Below are 23202 nucleotides of genomic sequence, written 5' to 3'. Positions count from 1 at the left end.
AAAAGGCCAAATTTGTCCCCAGATTCACCTTATGGCTGGTAAACCCCCCAAACTCACCAACAGAAAAAGGTACCCACTTCTGGGGGTTTGTTCAAGCCCCCAGAAACTCCAAATTAAGATAAACTCTCCCCTGTACCTCCGTAAGGTGGAGATTAATATAATGAAACTGATAATCAGTTTATCCAGACTATAAATATAACTTTTCTTTCCACTTTTCTAGTTCTCTCCCTGTGTTCATTCAAAGTATTGCAATAAAACTTGGGAAATTGAGTCACTGAGTCTTGTAATTCTTTGGGGATGACTCACAATCAATTTGACCCTAAATCCATCCCACATCACCATTAGAAGAAAGATAACTCAGCTCAACAAAAAGAGAATCCCAGATCTCACTGAAAGGAGAATCTTCCCCTAGTCTCTAGAGTAGCCCGCTGGGGACAGCAACATGATGAAGACTGTTGGCTCTTCTCATGCCAACTTCTGCCCAGAGTTTTTTTCTTCAGCAATTTGAAGTGGGGTTGGTCTCTTCCAACTTCTGTAGCAATGTTAGAAGGCAGCAGTGTCTAAAATATAACCCAAAGAGACTGAAGGCACCCTTGATCATTAAGAAAGCAAACCTCTCCATTCTCCCTACTTCTCCCTTAACCGAATCGCTGTTGCAGTGTGTATTGATGTCCAACAAAAAGAAGAGATGCACAAACCAATGGTCTTGCAGTTACACAAAGAAGCCATTAAGGCCTCCTGGGGAAAGGGGAGTCAAGTCCCTGTCAAACCAGGTCAACAAGGATTTATTCACCAAGCACCTAAGGAGTTCCAGGTACTGTGCTATGAGCTGTGAATACAAATAGAAGCAGAAAGCCAATCTCTGACCTCACTGTGCTTACATTCATATGGGGAGATTCAATAAATAAAAGAGTGGCAGCTAGGTGGCTCAGTGGATAGAGCACCGGCCCTGGAGTCAGGAGGACCTGAGTTCAAATCCAGCCTCAGACATTTAACACTTACTAGCAGTGTGACCCTGGGAAAGTCACTTAACCCCAATTGCCTCACTAAAAAAAAATATATATATAAAAGAGCTGGAAAGATGGGGGTGGGAAGGAAAAGCACTGAGGAATTGTAGAAGTTCTGGAGTTTAGCTTGGAAGGGAATGAGAATCTGGCTGGTATGAGCATCAGAGCCTCTTAAAAGGAAGGTTCAGGGAGAAACCAGAGAGTCCGAGGGAGAAAGTGAAGGAGTGGAGGGTATTTCCAATGGGTAAGGTCCAGAGGTGGAGTCTTATTGTTCATCCTTCCTTTTGAAAAGAACCAAAGAGAACCCACGAATTGGATTTAATTGAGGCAGAATGTCACAAAGGTGTCAGCCTCACTCTTCCAGAAAGTCCAGTGGCAAGGCAAAAGTCAGGACAACTGGCGATGGCTTGGCATGCTGTGGGTAACCTTGGCATTGTCAATGTCTGCCTAAGCTTTAAGCACTTTGTAGTACCTGCTGCAGTCACCTTCAAGGGTGTTGGAGCAAATTGTTCCCATCCACCCTGTGAGAAAATTATTACCAAGGCCCCCCCTACTGAGAGATCCTGGTTGACCTTTGATTTAAGGTCAACCCAGCATCTGGAAATTACTTCACAAAACCTTGTTCCTGCCAGAGGATCTGAACTCTGACCTTGGCACTTTCAGTTCATGGATGCTACCAGCCAATTAGCTTGGAGCAGTGTGTAGGGACTGCCTCTCTTCCAGACCCGCAAGGAGCTTCCTCTCTCACAGGCACAGGATCTTTCTCTTTGTTGCCTGGGACTCATGGGTGAAGGCAGCTTTTTCTCCTCTCTCTCCTGTAGATCTTAGCTAGGCTTTCCTATCTTTCTGAACTCCACATGTTCTCTCTTTACTAACACCTAATATACTTTAATAAATGCTTAATGCCCAAACTGGAGCTAAAGCTTCTAATTTATAAGTAAACCCTGGCTAGCTTTCCCTACACTGGTGACAGGAATAAGGGGACCACACATTTCGTTTTACTCGTCTCAACCCATAGCACAAAGGGAAGTCTTCCCATCCTTGGGTAGGCACCTCCCTAACTCACGGATGGGTTTGAGTCCTGTGGGCTCCCCTCGATCTGGCTTAGCCCACCTGACAACATGGTTTCACCAGGGTGCGGCCACTGCACATGCTCCAGCTTCTTGGAGCTCCAGGGGATTGGAGTGAGCTTCTAGTGTGACAAGGTTTACGGCACCGTGTAGAGAATGTGCAGGTGAGTCAGGAATGCAGCCCAGAGACGGATAAAGAAAGGGCGAGCATCTGCCCCTTGCTTTTTCTGAGCCAGAAAGAAAAGGACAGCTCTTTCGTCAAGCCTCCGTCCTGCAATCCTGGGAGCCAACCAATTCAACTCATTCTTTTGGAGGCATTAAGTGGCATGTCCTCATGCTCGGTAGCAAAACACAAAAGGCCAAGTGAAGGCTCGCTTCCATTCTGCCTTCAGTTTACTCAAGGACCCTACACCCAGCTTACCCGTTTTGCAGCTGTGACAGTGCCATTAGGTTAGAGCTAATGCCTTGCATAGCATTGGCCGACAGGGTTTGCCATCTCAGCTCCTTGGGCCTCAGGTAATGGGAGGGCTTGGCTCTGATGACTTTCCTTGGGTGTATTTTCCCCAATCTAATTAAACTCCTTACTATAACTTTGAAGTTTGAGGGACAGTGCCTGGTACATAGCAGGCACTTATCCAAACCTGAATGTAGGGAGAAAATAGCCAGAGCTTGGAAAAATGTGAGAGATTCTAAATGGTGAAGGTGAGGGAGGGCATTCTTTTTGGAAAGGCAAAGAGATGGGCAGGTAGAGTTGAGCCAAGGGCACATCAGCTGCTTTCCCTGGATCAGAGAGTGTGTGAAGGAGATTGGGCCCCAGACAGAGGAGAGATCCGGACCCAAGAGTTCTAGGGTTAATGACACTCACAGGCTCTGTTTGGGGACTTCCCCATAGCTGTGCAGCTCTGCAGTTCCCATCGGATGTTTAGCTCATTCCTGTACCATAGCAGACACACAAGTCCTGAATGCCGGATCCTCTCACGGCATGGGCTCTGGTAAAAATTAGAACTCAGGAAGGTGGTGGTTTTACTGATCTCTGATCTCACTTGACTACAGCTAACCCAACACGCAAGGGCAGTGGGAGCCCCAGCCGCCTCGGGGAGGAACAAGGCCATGGTTGTCCTTGATTCCCTTTTCCTTCGGATCCTTCAAGTCCCTGCTGAATTCCCACTTTCTTCAGGAAACTTTCCCAGTCTTCTTCTTTGGGGGGGAGGGCAGGATTAAGTGACTTGCCCAGGGTCACACAGCTAGTAAGTGTCTGAGGCTGAATTTGAACTCAGGTCCTCCTGAATCCAGGGCCAGTGCTCTATCCACCACACCACCTAGCTGCCCCTCCCAGTCTTCTTAACCCTAGAGCCATCCCCTCTGAAATTATCTCCAAATTCTCCCATCTCCAGTTTGTTTGAACATAGTTGTTTTTCTCCCCCATCTGACTGCAAGTTCCTACATTTCAGGGACTGTTTTTGCTTTCTTTAATACCATCCTGACTTAGCACAGTGCTTGGCACACAGAGGGCATTTGATAAATGCTTTTAGACAACTTGGGTGCAGGCTGACATGACCCTCAGCCCCAAATACCAATGCTTCAGGGATGGTTGAGATAAGATGAGGGGTAGGGGAGGGAGAGAAGAGAATTACATCAAATGTTGTTCTCATAGGACCCTTCACCTTGACCCACGTGACTTATGCTGAAGCAACCTGGGATCCCATCCTTGACCAGGTCTAGCAGCTGGGGAAGCCACTGTGTTGGTCTTTGAGGATAGACTGAGAAAAGGAGACTTGTGACTCATGCCTCTCCTTGACACTAAGAAGAAAACTATGAAAACTGGTCCTGGGTCAGTTATTGAGGGAACAGAAGAGAAGTGGAATGAGCCCCTGTATAGGATACTGAGAGGACAGAGAAAAGGGAGGTCTAAGCCCTCTGCTGGATACTGAGGATAGAGAGAAGAAAGGCTTCTGGGCCAAGCACTGGGCACTGAGGAGGTCAGGGAGGAGAGAGAAGCAAGCGCTCTGTCCAGTGCTGAGGGAGCTCCCAGTGGATAAAGAAGCTGAGAGGAGTCTCATTCCGGGTTGTGCATCTGGTGAAATGGGTCATTCAGAACCAGAGGATTTAAATAATCAAACTTTTAATAAATATAAATAAAAATAATCCCTGGTGAAAACAGTTCCCAAGGGGTTAAAACAGTGCTCTCCCCTTCCCCCACCCCAAAGTAAAAGGGAATTCTGGGCGAGGAAATTAAAAAGAGCGAGTAATCAAGCCCCCTGAGGACTCTGAAACATCCCACTTAAATGAAGTCCTAAAAAGCACATTTATTTTCCCCTTGAGCAAAGGGCCCACACCTGGTCATAGGACAATGCACTGGGGGCCAAGTTGACTCAGACCGGCCCTTGTCTCCAACAGGGTTTCTTCCCTCCCAACAATCCCAGTTGGGATTTTGCGCATGAAGGGAGTTAACTCGCACCTCCCTTAACCAAGGAAAGAGGAAGAAGTGGGCTAATGTGTAGAGGCAGAAAAGGGCCTGAGAAAAAACAGGTCCCGGTCATGAGAACAGAGAGCAGATGCAGTGTAGACACAGGGGGAGGGGAAAGAGCCTGAGAGGAGACTCGGGGCCTCTCCTGGATTCCTGCCCAGCACTCACTCTCTGACACTGCAGGCAGCTCACAGCCTCTCTCTGAGCCTGTTTCCTCATCTGTAGAAGGGAGGGGCATCCAGAGCCCCCCCCCTTCTGAGCTGTGTCTAAAAGGCCTCACCTGTGGCTGGTCCCCAAGAGGGAAACAAAGGATTGGCAGCATAATGGGGCAGTTCTCAGGACCCCTTCCCCTTCTGGTGCAAGTGCTGATGGGGAAAGAAATGCGGATCATGGGGCAAAGCAGGGGAATCCGCGTGAGGGTGCTCCCCCCAAAAACCCCATTTCCTCTTCCCACAAAAAGACTTCCTGGCATGTGCTTCAGGGCACGTCCCCGAGAGGGTGAAAGAACTGGCCATGCCAACCACAGAGAGTCATCGGCCACATCCCAGCTCAGGCTGACACTTCCCTGGTGCTCACCCAGAACCTCTACAGTGTCCCTGTTTTCTTGTCCTGGTTAACAAAATTCATGTTTCCCAGTGTGGATTATCTGTGTGCTAATGTTTCAGAAAGAGGGTCACAGAGGAGAAGACGCCCCGAAGGCAGGCATGGCGGCTCAGGACCAGAGGCTGAACTTGTTGCCAGTCGGTCATTTTAGGGCCTGCTCTACATCATCCCCTCAGATTCTGGGGCAGGACCAGTGGCCGCCCCCTTCTTGGCCAGTCGTTTCCAGGGCAAGGTTCCAGAGGTCTGGGCTGCTTGTGGACAGGCAGAGAAAAGACATTCTTCACTGGTCAGTCTAGGGGGAGTCTATTCAGGCAGGCCCCCGATGAGGGGCTGCCTTCCAGGAGGTAGGAAGTACCTGAGGGATTCTCAGGAAGAGACTGGGGGATGTCCCGGTTCTGAGGCACTGGGGGGCATCGCTCCTTCCAGTAAGTCCCTGAGTGGGTGGAATCAAGGGGTGCCACAGGTTAGGGGCTGATGCTATGACCCCCTATGACTCCAGAGTCTCCTTCCCAGAAAAGTTCCCGACTCCTTTTCCATGTTTGAGTGTGCGTTCTCTCTCTCTCTCTCTCTCTCTCTCTCTTTCTCTCTCTCTCTCTCACACACACACACACACACACACACACACACACACACTCACACACTCACACACTCCTTGGCTCCACGTCCCCAAGTCCGTGACTGGAATTGGGTCTTGTGCAGCTAACCGGGCAGCAGACATGTGGGGTTTCATATCCATCCTGATGGGGATGAGCAGGAAGTGCACAGAAGACTCAGGACCAGAGTAGGGGTGAGCACCCTCAGGTTGGGATCCAGAACCCTGGGTATAGACACTAATAAAGATGGTTTGCACTTTCCTGGTAATCACTTGATGTCTGAATCCACTGTCTCTAGGGACCAAGTGGCGGGCAGAAGGGAGAGTGGGCTTACCGCAATAGGATTGGGGGGTTGGGTTTTGGGGTATTTTTTGGCACTTCGCACTTCACTAATTATCCTTTTGTAAAAGCTAAATAAATGCTTGTGGAGTCAATGTGAGCTGACAGATATCACTGGGTTAATTGATATTGGGGAGATTGGGGCAGTTGGTGGTGCAGTGAATAGAGCACCGGCCCTGGAGTCAGTAGGACTTGAGTTCAGAACCAACCTCAGACACTTGACACTTACTAGCTGTGTGACCCTGGGCAAGTCACTTAACCCCAATTGCCTCACGAAAGAAAGAAAGAAAGAAAGAAAGAAAGAAAGAAAGAAAGAAAGAAAGAAAGAAAGAAAGAAAGAAAGAAAGAAAGAAAGATAGAAAGAAAGGAGGGAAGGAAGGAAGGAAGGAAGGAAGGAAGGAAGGAAGGAAGGAAGGAAGGAAGGAAGGAAGAAAGGAAGAAAGAAAGAAAGAAAGAAAGAAAGAAAGAAAGAAAGAAAGAAAGAAAGAAAGAAAGAAAGAAAGAAAGAAAGATATTGGGGAGATTGCAACTGGCTAAATGATTTATGGGAACACCCTGGGTGGGGGCTCCTCAACTATGGGATTGGAGAAGCAGGAACCCTGTCCTGGGGACCTGAGCTGCCAGTCTGAGGACAAGGTGGGAGGGTGGGGCCCAGAGCCTCTTCTACAGAAGGCAGAAGCCTAGGAAGGGCTGAGGAGGGGCTGGGGCTGGCAAGGCTACTTGGGAAACTGCAGAAGAGACCACCCTGGGCCCTAAGGCAGCAGCTCCCCAGGCAGCCACCCCCCACACCCCCCAGCTCCTTCTTCTGTGTTTGGGCTTTAACCCTGTGACTGCCAGGACAGAAGAACCCCTGTCTGCTTGGTTACGGATTGAGCCTTTGGGAAGAGGCAGGGCCGAGGGCAGAGTCTGGTGTGGGGACCAGGGTCAGACTCAGAGGCTCCTGGAGGGGTCCCAAGTTGGGGCAGGGGCTGTGAGGCTGACACATAACACCTACCTGGAGATCTTTCCTGGGCTGTAGGGTCTGAATTATCACCAAGAAAGCAAGAATTTGTGTTTCTAAATTATTTGGTGCTAAGCTGTACTTTCTCAAATTATTTACTACTTGTATATTACACCCATTTTGTCAGTATTTATTATTAATTAATATTACATATTAGTAAAGTAATGCCCGGCATTCTCCCTAGCTTCTCCACTAGCCTCAGGCCTACAGGCCTAAGTTACTACCCCTAAGAGGCAGCATTCTGAGCCAAGAGGGCGAGCACAGGGCTAGTGAGGGAGCGAGCCTCTTGTGCTCCGGGCTTTGTAATCCTCTTTTGGTCGAGGGCAGTCACCATACATTGCTCTGAGCTAATTGGCTACAGCAGCGTTCGGTTCCACTGACTGACACGATTGGAGGGTGGTCTAGAGAAGACAAAGGCCTGCCTCGAGGGGTGCTTCTTCCCCTAGCTAAACAAGAGAATCAACTGGCGCTCCTCTGGTTCACCTGGGCTCATCCCAGGCAAGGACTAAGCTTCCTACCGTGAGGGGAACAGAGCAACTAGACTGATGTCTGCATCTGTCCTAGAAATCCAGTATTAACCATCATGTTCTTACAGATTGTTCACTCGTGTACACACACACACACACACACACACACACACACACACACACACACACACACACACGCACACACACGCACACGCACACACACACACACACCTCACAGGCCAACCAATGAAGCAACAACCACAGAGAGGAAGAAGAAGTGAGCCTGCTCAGACTTTGGGAAACTCAGTGCAGAGCCCCTCCTGGGCACGTCTGGTGCTTTACTCTGTGTCCTGCTCAGACTTCAGGCCCCTCTCCCACCATCATGACCCCCACCCTCTCTGTGCTGCTGTGCCTTGGTGAGTCCTAAGAAGCCCCCACACTGCACCATCCAGGCCCACCCGCCCCCACCTCCATTTTCTTGAGGGAGACACTCCTCCAGAGCAGGGCAGTGACAAGTCTGAGGTCACCCAGCAGGGAAGCCAGGGAGGGGGAGAAGCTGCAACTCTCAGAGGGGTCTTCTGGGTCCAGCCCCTGTCACTCACACCAGCCCTAAGCCAAGGCTCTGGGCCCCCTGTCTCCTTCCCCTGGGGGTGCTGGGTGGGGAGGAGGTGGGGAGCTGTAAGTAATCAGGGCCCTATTTTACAGGGCTGTGTCTGGGCCCCAGGACAAGGGCAAAGGCATGTGAGTCCTTCCCCCACACTCCCCCTGCCCAGGGCAGAGAGCTGCCCCCAGGAGAGGGAGGGGGGAGGTCAGGGCTGGATTGACATGGATTAAAGGGAGGGGTCCAGGATGGGGGAGGGGCTCACAGACGGGGGATCCCCTGGCACTGACAGCTCTGCTTCCCTTCCAGACACACCCCCCAGACCCTCCCTCAGGGCAGAGAAGGGCTCTTTGGTGCCCATGGGGAGAAGTGTGACCCTCAGGTGCAGGGGGGAACAGGGGGCAGATTATTACCTTCTGGAGAAAAAGGAAGAATATGGAACAAACCCAATCATGGAGGTGAAATCAGATGAAACTGAGGTCGAGTTTTCCATCCCATCTGTGACAGCAAATAATGCAGGGACCTACTGCTGCTTATACAGACACTCATCCCTCTGGTCACAGCGCAGTGACCCCCTGCACCTCGTGGTGACAGGTGAGGACCCCCCAACCCCAGGCCCCTCAGGCAGGGCTGGCTCAGGGTCCCAGCAGCCCCTAAGCTCCTCCCCAGCCCAGCCTGGCCCCAAGCATCCCTCTGGCCCTGCCCTGCCTGTCCTCTCCCCTGTCTCTGCCTCTGCTCTCCCTCTGGGGCTGGAGGTGGGGGAAGGGAAGCAGCATCTATACAGCACCTACTATGTGCTGAGCACCTGACACTTATCTCATTTGATCATCACAACAACTGCCAGGGAAGGGCCTTTATGATGCCCCTTTGACATTTGAGGAAACTGAGGCCAACAGAGAGGAAGTGACTTGCCCAGGGTCACAGAGCTGGGAAGTGTTTGATTTGAACTCAGGTCTTCCTCATTCCAGACCCAGGGATCTGGCCTCTGCACCACCAGCTGCCTCAGTCTCAGAGTGGAGGCAGGAGGCTCAGCTTGGGTCTCAGGAGACCAGACAGAGCTGGGGGCTCCCTGGGGAAGGGGCACGGGGCTGATGGGGCATCTCCCCCTCCCAGCCCTGAGCCTCCCAAAGCCAGGAAAGGGGCTGGAGGGTGGACCTGCTGCTGCTCTGTGTCCTCCCCCAGCTCAGACCTAGGCACAAGGAGGGGAAGGGGTGTCTCCTCTGAGTATCCACAGGGGTCTCTCCACAGCAAGGTTTAGGACACCAGGAATACAGTGAAGCAGGAATCACCACCAAGCCTCTTCCTCTCCTTCCCACACCTGCCCAGGGGCCATGAAGAGAGTGAGGATGGACTTTAGGGGAGCCAATAACTGCCCCAAAGTGCAGAGATGGCTCCTGAGTATGCCCCCCCCCCCCGTAGGGAGAGATTCTCTGACAAGGATCAGGGACTGGGCTCCCAGCAGCCTACCAGGGAGGAAGCCTCCCTGTCCTCCATTCTTAGCACTGCACGGCCCCCACTCGTTTGTTTGCTCTCTCTCCCTCAGTCTCTGTCTCCCCTCCTTCCCACACTTTCTCTTTTCTCTCTATTTCTCTCTGTCTCTGTCTCTCTCCTCCCATTCTCTCTCTCCACATTTACCCGCCCACGTTCCATGGTTCTCCCAGAGCTGTGCCAGGTCCTTCCTCTCCCCCCAAAGCTGGGAGATTTCCTTTCTTGCAGAGATGAGCTCCACCTCCACCCTCAGGCAGGGATCCAGGCAGGCCCAGGCCAGTCCTCCCAAAAGCCACATCTGCCCCCCCCTGCCCTGCAAGAGGAGGGTTACACCCCTAACTCCAGACTCTCCTCCTCCCCCAGGCCTGTATGACCCCCCCTCCCTCTCAGCCTTGCCCAGCCCCAAGGTGGCCTCAGGACACAATGTGACCCTCCAGTGTCAGTCACAGCACTGGTTTGACATGTATGCCCTGTACAAGGATGGAGAAGAGATCAGCCAAGGCCATGTCCAAGCCCTCAACAGTGGCTGCCAGGCCACCTACCACATCTCTGCCGTGACCTCTGCCCATGGAGGGACTTACCGATGCTACACCTTTCACAGTCGCTCCCCCCAGGAGTGGTCAGCCCCCAGTGACCCCCTGGTGCTCAGGGTCACAGGTGAGGGAGCCCCAGCCCACCCCAGGCCTCCCATCCCTCCTCCTCTGGCCCTGGGGCCCCACCCTGCCTGCTCAGGGCCCTTTCCCAGGTGACCCCAGGGGCCAGGAGGGCTGGGGGAAGAGGAGTCCCAGAGGGAGGGGGTGGAGAGTCTGGGCAATGGGTCATCCTCAGAGGCTGCAGACAGTGAGGCCTCTCCCCCCTGGCCCCTCTACACACCCTCACCATCTGCCCCCTCCCCACTTCTGTTGGGCCCACATACAGACAATAGGTCTCCTCTGTCCCAGGAAAGGGGTTTGAGGAGGCCAGAGGGGGAGGCCAGAGGAGGCCTGGGGTGTGGCCCGCAGGGAGGAGGAGGGGAAATCCCACCAAGCCCCTCACCCTCCTCCTCTCCATCTTCCAGACCCCTCAAAGGGTCCTCACCTCCCCCAAAGCCCTGGGGATCCCCAAGCCCTGACATCCCTCCCTCCCAGTGAGTAATCAGATACCCTCAGGACAGGGTGGGGGTCTCTCTCCCCTATTACTCTCCCCTCCTGTCTGGGCCAGGGCTGAGTCCCACCTTTCTCAGACCTAACCAAGGCATGAGGAGGGCTGGGGGGGGGAGGGGCAGGGGCAGGGAAACTCCACCTGGGGAAGAAGGAAGAACAGGCCTGGTCAGGATGGGGCTGGGAGGGGGGAGCAGACATGGGCAGAGCAGTCCCAAGCCCTCTCCCTTCTCTCCCCTCCCCAGGAGCCCCTGAGCCCTCTCACCCCTCCCCCACACAGCCATAGCTGGTACTCTGAGGGGAGGGGGCTCTGCTTCTCCCATCCTGGCTTCCCCAGGGGATGAGCCTCCCAGATACCCCCACCCCAATTCCTCTCAGCTGGAAGCACCACAGTAACCTCCCCACCCCCTCCTCCCTCCTCTGCCCAACACTGCCTCCCCCTGACACAGCAGAGCCTCAGGGCTCTGGCCCCAGGGCAGAGAGGGCAGGTCAGGCCCTGAGCAGAGCCAGGACAAGGGGCCTGAGGATTCAGAGGGCCCCTCCCTCCCTCCCCACAGCCTCCCTTCTTCTCCCTGTGTCCTTCCCCTGCACCAATAGCTCAGGCAGGACCTAGGGGAAAAGTCACAGGAATCATGGAATCATCAAACCTCACAACTGGACAGTCCAGGACAGGTCACTGAGCTCAGGCGCCCATTTAACAGATGGAAATGAGAGGCCCAGGGGAGGGAGGGTCTTCCCAACCTCCCACACCCAGCAGTCTGGGCAGAGCTGGGGCTCCCTCGAGGCCTCTCTGGGTTCCCCTGCCCAGCCCCTAACTCTGTCCCTTCCTCATCCCCAGGGACCTTCTCCCCAAGCCCTGAACCTGGGAACAGGACATCTGGTGAGTCACTGGAGGATCCCCAGAAGAGAGAGGAGGGAGGCAGGGGCTGGGTGTCCAGTCAGGGGCCCCTCATGGCCTCCTGCAGTGCCCCATTCTTGTCCTGTTCCCCCCTCTAGGCCTTTGCCCGGGCTGTGCCCCCTCCCTGACATGTTCTCCCTGCTCTCCCCCTCTTCTAACAAGGCACAGACCCCTCCCAGGCTGTCTAGGAGCCTCCTCCTACAAGAAGCCTTTCCTGACCTCCCCCCCCCAGCCCAGGTGTTAGTGATCCCCCTCCTCAGATGAGACCGCACTGATGCATTTGTGTACAAGGGAACAGCATTCCAGGAGACTGTAACCCCCGGAGGGCAGGGGCCGGCTTTGCTTTGTCCATGCCCGCTCAGCCTGGCCCAGCACTGCCCTGGGTCATGGGGACTGCTTAATAAAAGGCTGCAGACCTGAACTGTGGGCCACAAGGTGGTGCCAGAGTGCCCAGAGCACCCAGCCCAGAGCCCCACACACTTAGCTGGGTGACCCTGGGCAAGTCACTTCAGCCCCTTTGCCTCAGTTTCCCCATCTGTAAAATGGACTGGAGGAGGAAAGGGCAAAGCTCTCCGCATGGGTTCTTTGCCCCCCAAATCTCACTGACGTCATGAAGAGTCAGAAAGGACTGAAAAAGGACGGCACGACAACAGAACTGAATTGCTGGGGGGAGGGGGTGGGGGTGGGACGGTTCCTGAGGGCAGGGTCATTGCTCCTCCCCTTGGGGGACCAGCCTCCTCCCAACTCTTCCCCTGCCCTGGCCATCTCCCTTGGCTTCCCCAGGTCCCTCCAGCCTCCCAGCAGGTTTCCCGATAGGCGTCCTGATGGGTATCTCAGCATTGCTCATCTTGCTCTTCCTCTCCCTCCTCCTCCTCCTCTGCCACCGACGCCGTCGCCTTCGCCATCAGACCAGACTAGGTGAGTTCCTGAGCTGGGGGCCGGCTTGGGGAGGGCCCCGTGGGGGAGGAGCCGAGCCCCAGTGAAGCCTCCTCTGACTCTCCTTGCAGGGAAAGGGGGCAGAGAGACTGAGATCAAGAAGAGCAGCAGCAGGTAGGCCCCAGACACACCCCATTCCCCCAAGACCCCCCCCCCAGACCCTCCCCCTCAACCTTCTGTGTCCTCTTGTTCCCCAGCTCTGACCCAGCTGGGACGCCCCTGGAGGAGACCCTGTGTGAGTGACAGGGGCAGGGCACGAGGGCAGGGGCTGGCAGTGGGAAGAGCCTGGGCCTGGCCCCTCATGCCTCCTCCTCTTGCCCCCAGATGCTGCTGTGAAGGAGGACAGACAGACAGAGGGGGCCAGACAAGAGGACACAGCTGTGAGTCACTCCCAGATCCCTCCTTCTCTCCCCAGGGAACAGACAGGGAGAGGCTTCCCCAAGGTCACACCCAGCCGGGAGGTTCAGGGTCCTTTCCCCTCTCAGCCCTCCTGCCCCATAGGCCCTTCCATCCCCTCACCTCCTGCTTCATCTCCTCCTGTCAGGCTCCCAAAAAGGAAGACCCTCAGGAAGTGACCTATGCCCAGCTGAACCTCACCAGTCTCAGGGCTGGGGCTGAGGAACCTCCCTGCTCTGGCCCAGTGGAGCCCAGCCTCTATGCTGCCCTGAGGTGAGCTCGGCCTGAGCCCAGGGGACCCCAGGAGGAAGAAGCCCCTCCCCATCCGGCCTCTGCTTTCTGAGGGCAGACCCTGCCCTGCCTAATCAGCCAGACACCCCAGTGTAAGGACCCCTGCTCCTCACCCCAAGGAGAAGGGCAGAAAGGACTAAAAACTGCTGGGAGCAGGTTCCTCTCTCCTGACCTCAGATACAGACTGGGCTTTGCTCCAAGTAGAATGTGCTCCCTGCAACCCCAGGCCACGGGCCTCGGGGCAGAGCAGTCACTGAACAGGAATTGGGAGTTATCTGGGTCCTGCTCAATGGAAATATCTGAGTACATGAGGGGAGTCTGAGTATATGAGGGGAGGGATGCTGTATGATAGAGGGCAGAGAGCACCGACCTCCAAGGAAGCAGGAGAGGATTGGAGAGGAAGAAGAAAGGAAGAGAGGAGAGGACAGGACAGGAGAGGAGAGGAAGAGGGGAGGGGAAGAGAGGAAGATATGATGGAGAGGAGAGAAGAAGAAGAAGGGAGAGGGGAGGAAGTAGACTAAGGAAACAAGTACTTATTAAGCACCTACTCTGTGCCAGGCTCTGGGCTGAGCACTTTACACATATGATCTTGTTAGATCCTCATAACAAATCTTGGGAGATACCTGCTACTATTGCCCCCATTTTACAGTTTAGGGAACAGAAGCAGATAGAGGTTAAGGAAGAGGACAGGAAAGACAAGGACAGGAGAAGAGAGGTTGGGGGAGGAAGGGGGGTATCTAAGGGGATTCCCATCACTTGGCCAATGGCTGAACAACTACTGGGATAGGGATGTCCGGAATGGAATCTTGAGAAATGATGAAGGAGGCGATTTCAGAGAATTCTGGGGAACATAAACTGACACAGAGCAAAGTGAGCAGAATCAAGAGAACAGTCTGTACCAGGACAACAACACTTTAATGAAAATTAATTATGAAAGAACAAAGAATTCTGACCAACTGTGGTGATTAAAAATATGAGAAACATAGTTTGTGGGTAATTTAATCATTTCATTAATCAGCCAGCAGGTTATTAATAAGGATGATCAATGGAATGGCCATCTCTCTCAGACCAAAAACCAAAATGGCAGTGGGCTCAAAGTTTATATCCCTTCTAACTGTAAGAGGTCCATCATAGAGCAATCAAATCTAATTGATTAATAGCAATCAAATGGTTGACATGGTGGGTTATATTAAAATGAATTCTTGGAATAGTGAATTAGGTCACTCAAATCTTGTTTAAAAAGACATCAGAGAAAGAATATAGACCCCACCCCATTCCCAAGCTGATTGGAGTACAATGGTTTCCACCTAAGTGTGGTTTGGTATAGGCTAAATGTCACTGGTAAAATCTTTCAGAAAAAACCTGAAGGCCTTGGAAAGAAGGGGAGGGAGTACTGAATGTCCCCAAGATATCAATTATTAATAATTATTTCTCACAATCCCCCATTTGATTCTTTGGGAGTCGTGAACCCCTCAATGAGTCACTGATATGACAAATACTTCATCAAGGGTTCTTAACTGTGAGGCTTATGATAGGGAAGAATGTGAGGGGGGAAGAAAAGAAAGATGGGCAGTGCTTTGACAAGATCATAGGGGCATCCCCTTTAGCAAGTAGAATTTACAGGTAATGTACACAAAGGGAAAAAGTAAACGGTGGAGAAATGTCCTCTTAAGTCTCAGAAGTCCCCCCTCATCCAGCTGTCTGGTTCTTGGAACACCATCTGAGGTGGCTCTCTAGTCCTTTTCAGAACAGTTTCCAGCTGCCTTCTTAGACTTAGGTCACTTATAGAGATTATCTTCCTCTATTAAAAATCTCCTACAGGGGTCAGCTAGGTGGCACCCTGGATAAAGCACTAACCCTGGATTCAGGAGGACCAGAGTTCAAATCCAGCCTCAGACACTTGACACTTAACTAGCTGGGTGACCCTGGGCAAGTAATTTAACCCCAATTGCCTCACCAAAAAAAAAAAAAAAATCTCCTACAAAACTGATTTTAACACAATTTTAAATTACTTTGCCAATAATCAGATCAGATAATGAAAGTTAAGTCAACACTTTTGTCTCTATTATTAGAAAATTAAATTTGGAACCTTTTAGACTGAAGACTTTTATGATTTTAGGGTGTCCAACTATTTCATATGGAACTCAGATACAAACAGAAAATTAGAACCCAACTTATATACTTGACATTATTTAATCTCCCATTAGGGGGATGAGATTCCACTAAGGAATCTCAGAATCCTTTTTATGAGAAGATGGATTCAAATACAAAAAAAAAATGAATTCACATAAAGTTGCCAGATTAACTTGAGTTGTAACAAAAAGGTTCAGGGCTGATATACAAAAACACATTGAGTAATTTATTTTACAACAGTACATATCAAGTACGTCAGTAATAGTAAAACATTTTCAACTTCTCACCATGTTCAAATGAAACAAAACGAAAAAAACTAACACAAGTGGATAACTTGGGGCACGTAGGTGGTGTAGTGGATAAAGCACCAGCCCTGGAGTCAGGAGGACCTGAGTTTAAATCTGGCCTCAGACACTTGACACTTACTAGCTGTGTGACCCTGGGCAAGTCACTTAACTCTCATTGACCCACAGAAAAAGGGAAAAATAAGGGGATGACTCTTTAAGGCAAGATAGACCACAAGCCATGCTGATATTCCTTTCCTTAACACAGAACTGGGACAATTGTGATTTTAAGTAAATAACAAAATCCTGGTTTCACAAATCTTTGCATTAATTGCTTAATTATCTATAATGGTGGAAAATTCTAGCTATACTATCTAAAATCTAGGGGCAGCTAGGTGGCTCAGTGGATAAAGCACAGGCCCTGGATTCAGGACTACCTGAGTTCAAATCCAGCCTCAGACACTTGACACTTAGTAGCTGTGTGACCCTGGGCAAGTCACTTAACCCCCATTGTACCGCAATAAATAAATAAATAAATAAAATCTAATTAGTGGTTGCCAATAAATTAAAAGCTTTAGTAAGAGTATTTAAATGTTTAAGTATTTATTAAAGAACATTAGGATCAGAGAGAAAGGTAAAATTCTAACTATTTCTAAGAGACCCTATCATCTGACCCACCATGGCAAGGTCAGGAACCAAAAGAGACAGCACCCCCTGCCAGTGTCTGCTTCCTACTTCCTGTCCTCCTCCCAGAAATGGGATGCTCCTCAAGTTGATAGACAGTACCCACGAGCAAACATCACTTCCTGACGCTAAGGACCTTGACCACATGGCTTGCCCTCAGAGGCCTTCTCCTCAGGGTGGAGCTTTTCTACAGTAAGTCTCCAGCAGGTGGCGTCATTCTAATCGTTACATATCCCCATACCATTATGAGAAATTAATGGACATTGTATTACACACTAAAATATAGCTAGTAATAGATGTCAAGGCAAAATACCCAATTGTTAGTTGCTTGGAGTATCTTTTCTAGATCAAAATTCCAGGCTAAATAGCTCAAACCTTATACCTTCATCTCACCATATTAACATAGATGTAGTTCAGCATTAACTTAAGAGACAAGAATCCAATGTTGTACTCATCACATAACATCCAACATGATTATAGGAACTTACTATAAAAGAATAGGGACATAAAGATACTGGAAGCGAATAATTTTCTTTTGACTTCATGACAATTCCAGGCAAAAGTTATGCAGATGGATGATTGCATTAAGCCAGGCTTAAAGTCAGCCAGGGGGGACATTTTTCATTCCAAGAAATGTCATGTTGTGGACATTAATTCAAGAGAATCCTACCTCAACCCTTGCCAGTGATCATTCTCTAAGCCTTTCCCATGAGAATTCCACCTGCAACTTAGGCATGTAAAATCCCATAGGGTTGCTGGCATCATGTCTCATTGGTTCAGTAGCATTCCTTGATTATCATACCTGGAATTAGACTCAGAATAATATCAAACGTGGAAGCTAGGTGGTGCAGTGGATAGAGCACCAGCCCTGGAGTTAGAAGGACCTGAGTTCAAATCTGACCTCAGACACTTAACACTTAACTAGCTGTGTGACCCTGGGCAAGTCACTTAACCCCAATTGCCTCACTAAAAAACCCCAAAAAATCCCCAGAGGGGCAGCTAGGTGGTGCAGTGGATAGAGCACCAGCCCTGGAGTTAGAAGGACCTGAGTTCAAATCTGACCTCAGACACTTAACACTTAACTAGCTGTGTGACCCTGGGCAAGTCACTTAACCCCAATTGCCTCACTAAAAAAAACCCCCAAAACCCCCAGAGGGGCAGCTAGGTGGTGCAGTGGATAGAGCACCAGCCCTGGAGTTAGAAGGACCTGAGTTCAAATCTGACCTCAGACACTTGACACTTACTAGCTGTGTGACCCTGGGCAAGTTGCTTAACCCCAATTGCCTCACCCCCAAAAAATTTAAAAATAAAACAAATTAATTACCAATCAGGTGACCTTAATTTAGTTGAATGTGCTTCCAATTTACCTTACATAGCTCTTTACAATCATGTAATCCTCACAACAACCTTGGGAGGTAGGTTGCATTATTATCCCCTTGCAGAAAAGTAAACTGAGGTAAATAGAACTTTCTTGGGGCTATATAGCTAGTTAATTTCTTAGTGTCAAATAAATATCTTAGTGTTAGGTCCTAATTTACCATAATAATCCTGATCACTCAGACTCCATTCTTATTTTCTTCCAGACAGATTTTGGCTTAAATCAAATCAAATTGGTATTTATAATTGCTAATGGTAACATTTTTCTTTCCAAGGCCTAATACTCTTATCACCTTAAAACTGTAAAAATTATCTAAACAGTCACATATTTCCTTTTTTTAAAAGACATGTGGTGACAATTCCCAGCTCCTTATATTCTTGTTTTTCACTTTCTACTCTTTTCCTTAGGCATGAAGGGCATCAGGTAGCCCATCCTCCCTGCTAATTCTGACCTAGGCACAGTGGGGAGAGAGTTTACAGGGTCTTCTGCACCCTTTCCTGAGCAGCTCCCAATGCAGAGTCTACTGGTCCAGGAGGCTGTTGGGATAGGATGGGGAGTACAGATCCTCCCACTTCCCACAGGGCCCAAGGTTCTCTTCTGCTGGGGGTGGAGGGGAGAAGCTTTGCCTGACCTCCCCCAAGGGATTCCTCTCAGGGCCTGGCCTAGACTGCTCTCTCCTCTAGATTTCCAGACTCTGTCCCTGGGGGCTTCTTGTCTGGCTTGCTCCTCTGCAGACCTTCAGGACATGGCTAATCATCTCCCACTGATGTGGGAGGTAAAGAAGGGGTTAACAGACAACCCTAAGACCTGAGCTCTAATTTAGATCTGAGCTCTAAGAGGGATTCAGACCCCAGTTCTAAAAGGGATTAATGGATAACTTAAGACTTGGGCCCTCATCAAAGTCAGGGCCTAGGTTCTTGTTAACTGGTACCTGGAGGTCTGGTTCGTATTAATTACCCCCATAATCACCACCCATGACAAAAACATAAAGAGACAGGTTATAGAAATCCTAACTGTTAAATGTTAATACTCAGAAACTAGGCCTGAGAATGAAAAACACAGGCACACTCTGACCTTGGCAAGTTGAGGTAACCTGCACAGAAAAGGCCAAATTTGTCCCCAGTTCACCTTATGAGGAGTAAACCCCTAAAACACACCTCCATGGGAAAAGGTCCCTGCCTCGGGGGTTGGCTTAGGACCCCAGGAAGTCCAAATTGGGATAGGCCCTCCCCTGTACCTCCCTCAGGTGGAGATTATTATAATGAGACTGATAATCAATTTAGCCATACTATAAATATAAGTCTTCTCCTTCCCTATTTCAGACACCTCCATGGTGCCCTCCCTGTGGTCACTCACAGTATTGCAATAAAACTTGGGAAACTGAGTCACTGAGTCTTGTCATTCTTTGGAACATCTCATGATCAATCTGATCAATTAAACCCACCTCCCACATCACCAGCACACTAACACACCTCCTGGGCAGCATCGTGTCACTTCAGCCAAGCCCATCCAGGGACTTCTGTGTCTCTAGTCTAATGCCTTTAGTTAACTGATTAGTCTGTTGCATTGATTGGGTTAGGGTGCCAAGACTGCTGGAAGTGGGCTCATGGCTTATGTGTACTTTTGGAAGAGGCTGTTCAAAAGGGTGGCAGTCACCTCTGATGGGCCAACAATTCATGAGAGGTGGACTTTAATAAGAGAAGTGGGCTTTCTCCAATGAGGGGCTGAGAGTGACATCAGGTGACCCTTGGAGGGAGGGAGGGAGGGGGAGAGAGAGAGAGAGAGAGAGAGAGAGAGAGAGAGAGAGAGAGAGAGAGAGAGAGAGAGAGAACTATCTCTCAACCCAGACCACTCCCAGCCTTGGGCAACTGAGACAAAAGGGTCTGTCTGCTCCCGAGCCTGATTGAATGGAATTCTCCTTAGACCGGAGATTCCCCGTAGGGCTGGGTAGGTGGGATAGAGGAGAAGGTTAGCTCAACCTTCAGAGACTAAAGCCACTGGTACATGGGCTGAGGTTTGGCCTCACTAAAGCAGGTCTCTGTCTGGCTTATGTGTCTCCTTTCCCTCCTGCATCAGAATGAAGAAAGCTGTGATCTTATGACTGCTGTTGGCCATATGTTTGTTTTATGTTGTTTTCATTTCATTTATTTTACTTTATTTTATTTCTCAGAGGATGACCCATATGAGCTCTTTGGCACTTTTAGAGTTAACAGCTGTTGCTCTGTGAGGTTTGGCCATTTGTCTTCAGACGTCACCACAGAGTGAGTGAAAAGCAGGTGTTCTTCCTTGGCTTAGGTAGCTGTTCAGTACAGGAGTCCCCAGCACTTAGCCCCGCGTCTGTCACATTTCTCTCATTTTCATCCCGTCCAACTCTTCATGAGCCCGCCTGGGGTTTTCCTGTCAAAGGCACTGTCAAGCTTAAGGTACTATATACAGGTTATGATGAACAGGAGACTATCAGAAAAACCTGGAAAGACCTACATGAACTGAAGCAGAGTGAAATGTACTGTATACAAAATAACAGCAATAGTGGGGGATGATCTGCTGAGAAGCATGTGGCTATTTTCAACAAGGCAATGATCCAGTATAACCCTGAAAGACTTATGAAGATTGCAGCCCTTCTGCAGAGAAAGAACTGATAGTATCTGAAAACAAATGGAAACACATTTAAAAAAAATTTTTTTTTCTTTTCCTCTGACAATTCCTTAATCTGAAGTTTTGGGGGTTTTTTGACCGTTTTCTCTCACAACTAGCTAATATGGGAAGTTTTCCATGACTACGCATGTATAACTTATGTTGAATTGCTTGAATTCTAGTGGGTGGTGGGTGGGAATGGAGAGGGTAAGAGAAGTTGGAAAACAAAGTTTTTTAAAAATTGATGTTAAAATTGTGTTTTTACATATATTTTGGAAAATAAAATTCTATTAAAAAAAAAAGAAACTGAAGCAGTTTCCATTTCCTTCTGCATGTCATTTTACAGATGAGGAAACTGGGGAAAACAAGTTGAAGTGACTTGCCCAGGGTCATACAGCGATTAAGTTTCTGAGGCTACATTTGAACTCAAGAAGTCTTTTGACTCCAGGCCTTGGGCTCTGTGTACTATGGTGCCACCTTGTGGTCGACCCTGGAGATAAAAACTAAATTAATAGAAGGGAGACTCAAATGACTTACAGGCTTCCTGAGTCAAAGGGGGAGGCAATGACAAAAAAAAAAAAGAGCCTGACCTTTAGTTTCTCTGCCATGTGGGTGAAGTGACAAGGCTAAGGAGAGTAGGAACCTATGAGAGATTGACCAAGTCTCCAAAATAGAATGAAAATCCCTTTTCACTTTTACATGTGGTATTGGGGAGACAGCAAGTGGCTGAATGATGTTGTGGGAACACCCTGGGTGGGGGCTCATGAACTATGGGATTGGAGAAGCAGGAACCCTGTCCCGGGGACCTGAGCTGCCAGTCTGAGGACAAGGTGGGAGGGGGGGGTCCCAAAGCTCTTCTACAGAAGGCAGAGGCCTGGGCAGGGCTGAGGAGGGGCTGGGGCTGGCAAGGCTACTTGGGAAACTGCAGAAGAGACCACCCTGGGCCCTACGACAGCAGCTCCCCAGACAACTCCCCCCACCCCCACACCCCCCCCACCCCCGCCCCAGCCCCTTCCTCTGTGCTTGGACTGTCAGGATTCAGGAGTCCCTATCTGCTTGGTTAGGGACTGAGCCTGTTAGGGAGAAGCTGGGCTGGGGGCAGGGTCTGGTCTGGGGACCAGGGTCAGACTCAGAGAACCCTGGGGGGGGGGTCTGAAGTGGGGGCAGGGGCTGGGAGGCTGACACATAGCTAGGGATCTCTCCTGGATTGTGGGGCCTGAATTATCACCAGGAAAGCAAGAATTGTTCACTTGTTCAGACACTAGATAACTCTCCAAGCGCCCCCTTAGACACACACACACACACACACACACACACACACACACACACACACACCTACACCTCATGGGCCAACCAATGAAGCAACAACTACTGAGAGGAAGAAGTGAGCTTGCTCAGAGTTTGGGAAGCTCATTGCAGAGCCCGCCCTGGGCACATCCGGTGCTTTACTCTGTGTCCTGCTCAGACTTCAGGCCCCTTTCCCACCACCATGACCCCCACCCTCTCTGTGCTGCTGTGCTTTGGTGAGTCCTAAGAAGCCCCCACACTGCACCATCCAGGCCCACCCACCCCACCTCCACTTTCTTGAGGAAGACACTCCTCCAGAGCAGGGCAGTGACAAGTCTGAGGTCACACAGCCGGGCAGGCAGGGAGGGGGAGAAGCTGCAACTCTCAGAGGGATCTTCTGGGTGCAGCCCCTGTCACTCACACCAGCCCTAAGCCCAGGTTCTGGGCCCCCTGTCTCCTTCCCCTGGGGGTGCTGGGTGGGGAGGAGGTAGGGAGCTGTGAGTAACCAGGGTTCTATTTCCCAGAGCTGTGTCTGGGCCCCAGGATGAGGACACAGGCAGGTGAGTCCTTCCCCCACACTCCCCCTGCCCAGGGCAGAGAGCTGCCCCCAGGAGAGGGAGGGGGGAGGCCAGGGCTGGACTGACAGGGTTTAAAGGGAGGGGACACAGGATGGGGGAAGGGCTCACAGAAGGGGGATCCCCTGACACTGACAGCTCTCCTTCCCTTCCAGACACACCCCCCAGACCCTCCCTCAGGGCAGAGAAGGGCTCTTTGGTGCCCATGGGGAGAAGTGTGACCCTCAGGTGCAGGGGGGAACAGGGGGCTGATAAGTACCATCTGGAGAAAAAGGAAGAATATGGAACAAACCTGATCATGGAGGTGAAATCAGATGAAATTGAGGTCGAGTTTACCATCCCATCAGTGACAGCAAATAATGCAGGGACCTACTACTGCTTATACTGACACTCATCCGTCTGGTCAGAGCGCAGTGACCCCCTGCACCTCGTGGTGACAGGTGAGGACCCCCCCCAAGCCCCAGGCCCCTCAGGTAGGGCTGGCTCAGGGTCCCAGCAGCCCCTAAGCTCCTCCCCAGCCCAGCCTGGCCCCAAGCATCCCTCTGGCCCTGCCCTGCTTGTCCTCTCCCCTGTCTCTGCCTCTGCTCTCCCTCTGGGCCTGGAGGTGGGGGAAGGGAATCAGCATCTATATAGCACCTACTATGTGCCCTGCACTTGACACTTATTATCTCATTTGATCCTCACAACAACTGCCAGGGAGGGGCCTTAATGATGCCCCTTTTACAGTTGAGGAAACTGAGGCCAAAAGAGAAGAAGTGACTTGCCCAGGGTCACAGAGCTGGGAAGTGTCTGAGGATGGATTTGAACTCAGGTCTTTCTGACTCCAGACCCAGGGATCTGGCCTCTGTACCACCAGCTGCCTCCATCCCAGAGAGGAGTCAGGAGGCTCAGCTTGAATCTCAGGAGACAAGATAGAGCTGGGGGCTCCCTGG

General features: G+C 50.7%; 1 protein-coding gene and 1 pseudogene across 1 annotated transcript in view; both read left to right on the top strand.

Annotated features, from left to right (window-relative positions):
- Positions 1 to 14272, top strand: part of LOC122748361 (leukocyte immunoglobulin-like receptor subfamily B member 3) — a 42368-nt gene extending 28096 nt beyond the window's left edge. Inside the window, exons 12-21 of the mRNA XM_043994011.1 lie at positions 7859 to 7962; positions 8252 to 8287; positions 8457 to 8741; positions 9999 to 10292; positions 11613 to 11654; positions 12456 to 12590; positions 12680 to 12722; positions 12806 to 12843; positions 12933 to 12988; positions 13153 to 14272. Coding sequence (XP_043849946.1) covers positions 7859 to 7962; positions 8252 to 8287; positions 8457 to 8741; positions 9999 to 10292; positions 11613 to 11654; positions 12456 to 12590; positions 12680 to 12722; positions 12806 to 12843; positions 12933 to 12988; positions 13153 to 13281 — 1162 coding nt within the window. The 3' untranslated portion in view covers positions 13282 to 14272. The remainder of the gene's footprint in view (positions 1 to 7858; positions 7963 to 8251; positions 8288 to 8456; positions 8742 to 9998; positions 10293 to 11612; positions 11655 to 12455; positions 12591 to 12679; positions 12723 to 12805; positions 12844 to 12932; positions 12989 to 13152) is intronic.
- A 7567-nt stretch (positions 14273 to 21839) lies between these two features.
- LOC122748360 overlaps positions 21840 to 23202 on the top strand; it is an 85913-nt pseudogene continuing 84550 nt past the window's right edge.

Source organism: Dromiciops gliroides, chromosome 3 (genome assembly GCF_019393635.1).
Source record: "Dromiciops gliroides isolate mDroGli1 chromosome 3, mDroGli1.pri, whole genome shotgun sequence".
NCBI lineage: Eukaryota > Metazoa > Chordata > Mammalia > Microbiotheria > Microbiotheriidae > Dromiciops > Dromiciops gliroides.
The sequence above is the reverse complement of the archived record's forward strand: the minus strand, read 5'-3'. Positions and strand labels throughout refer to the sequence as shown.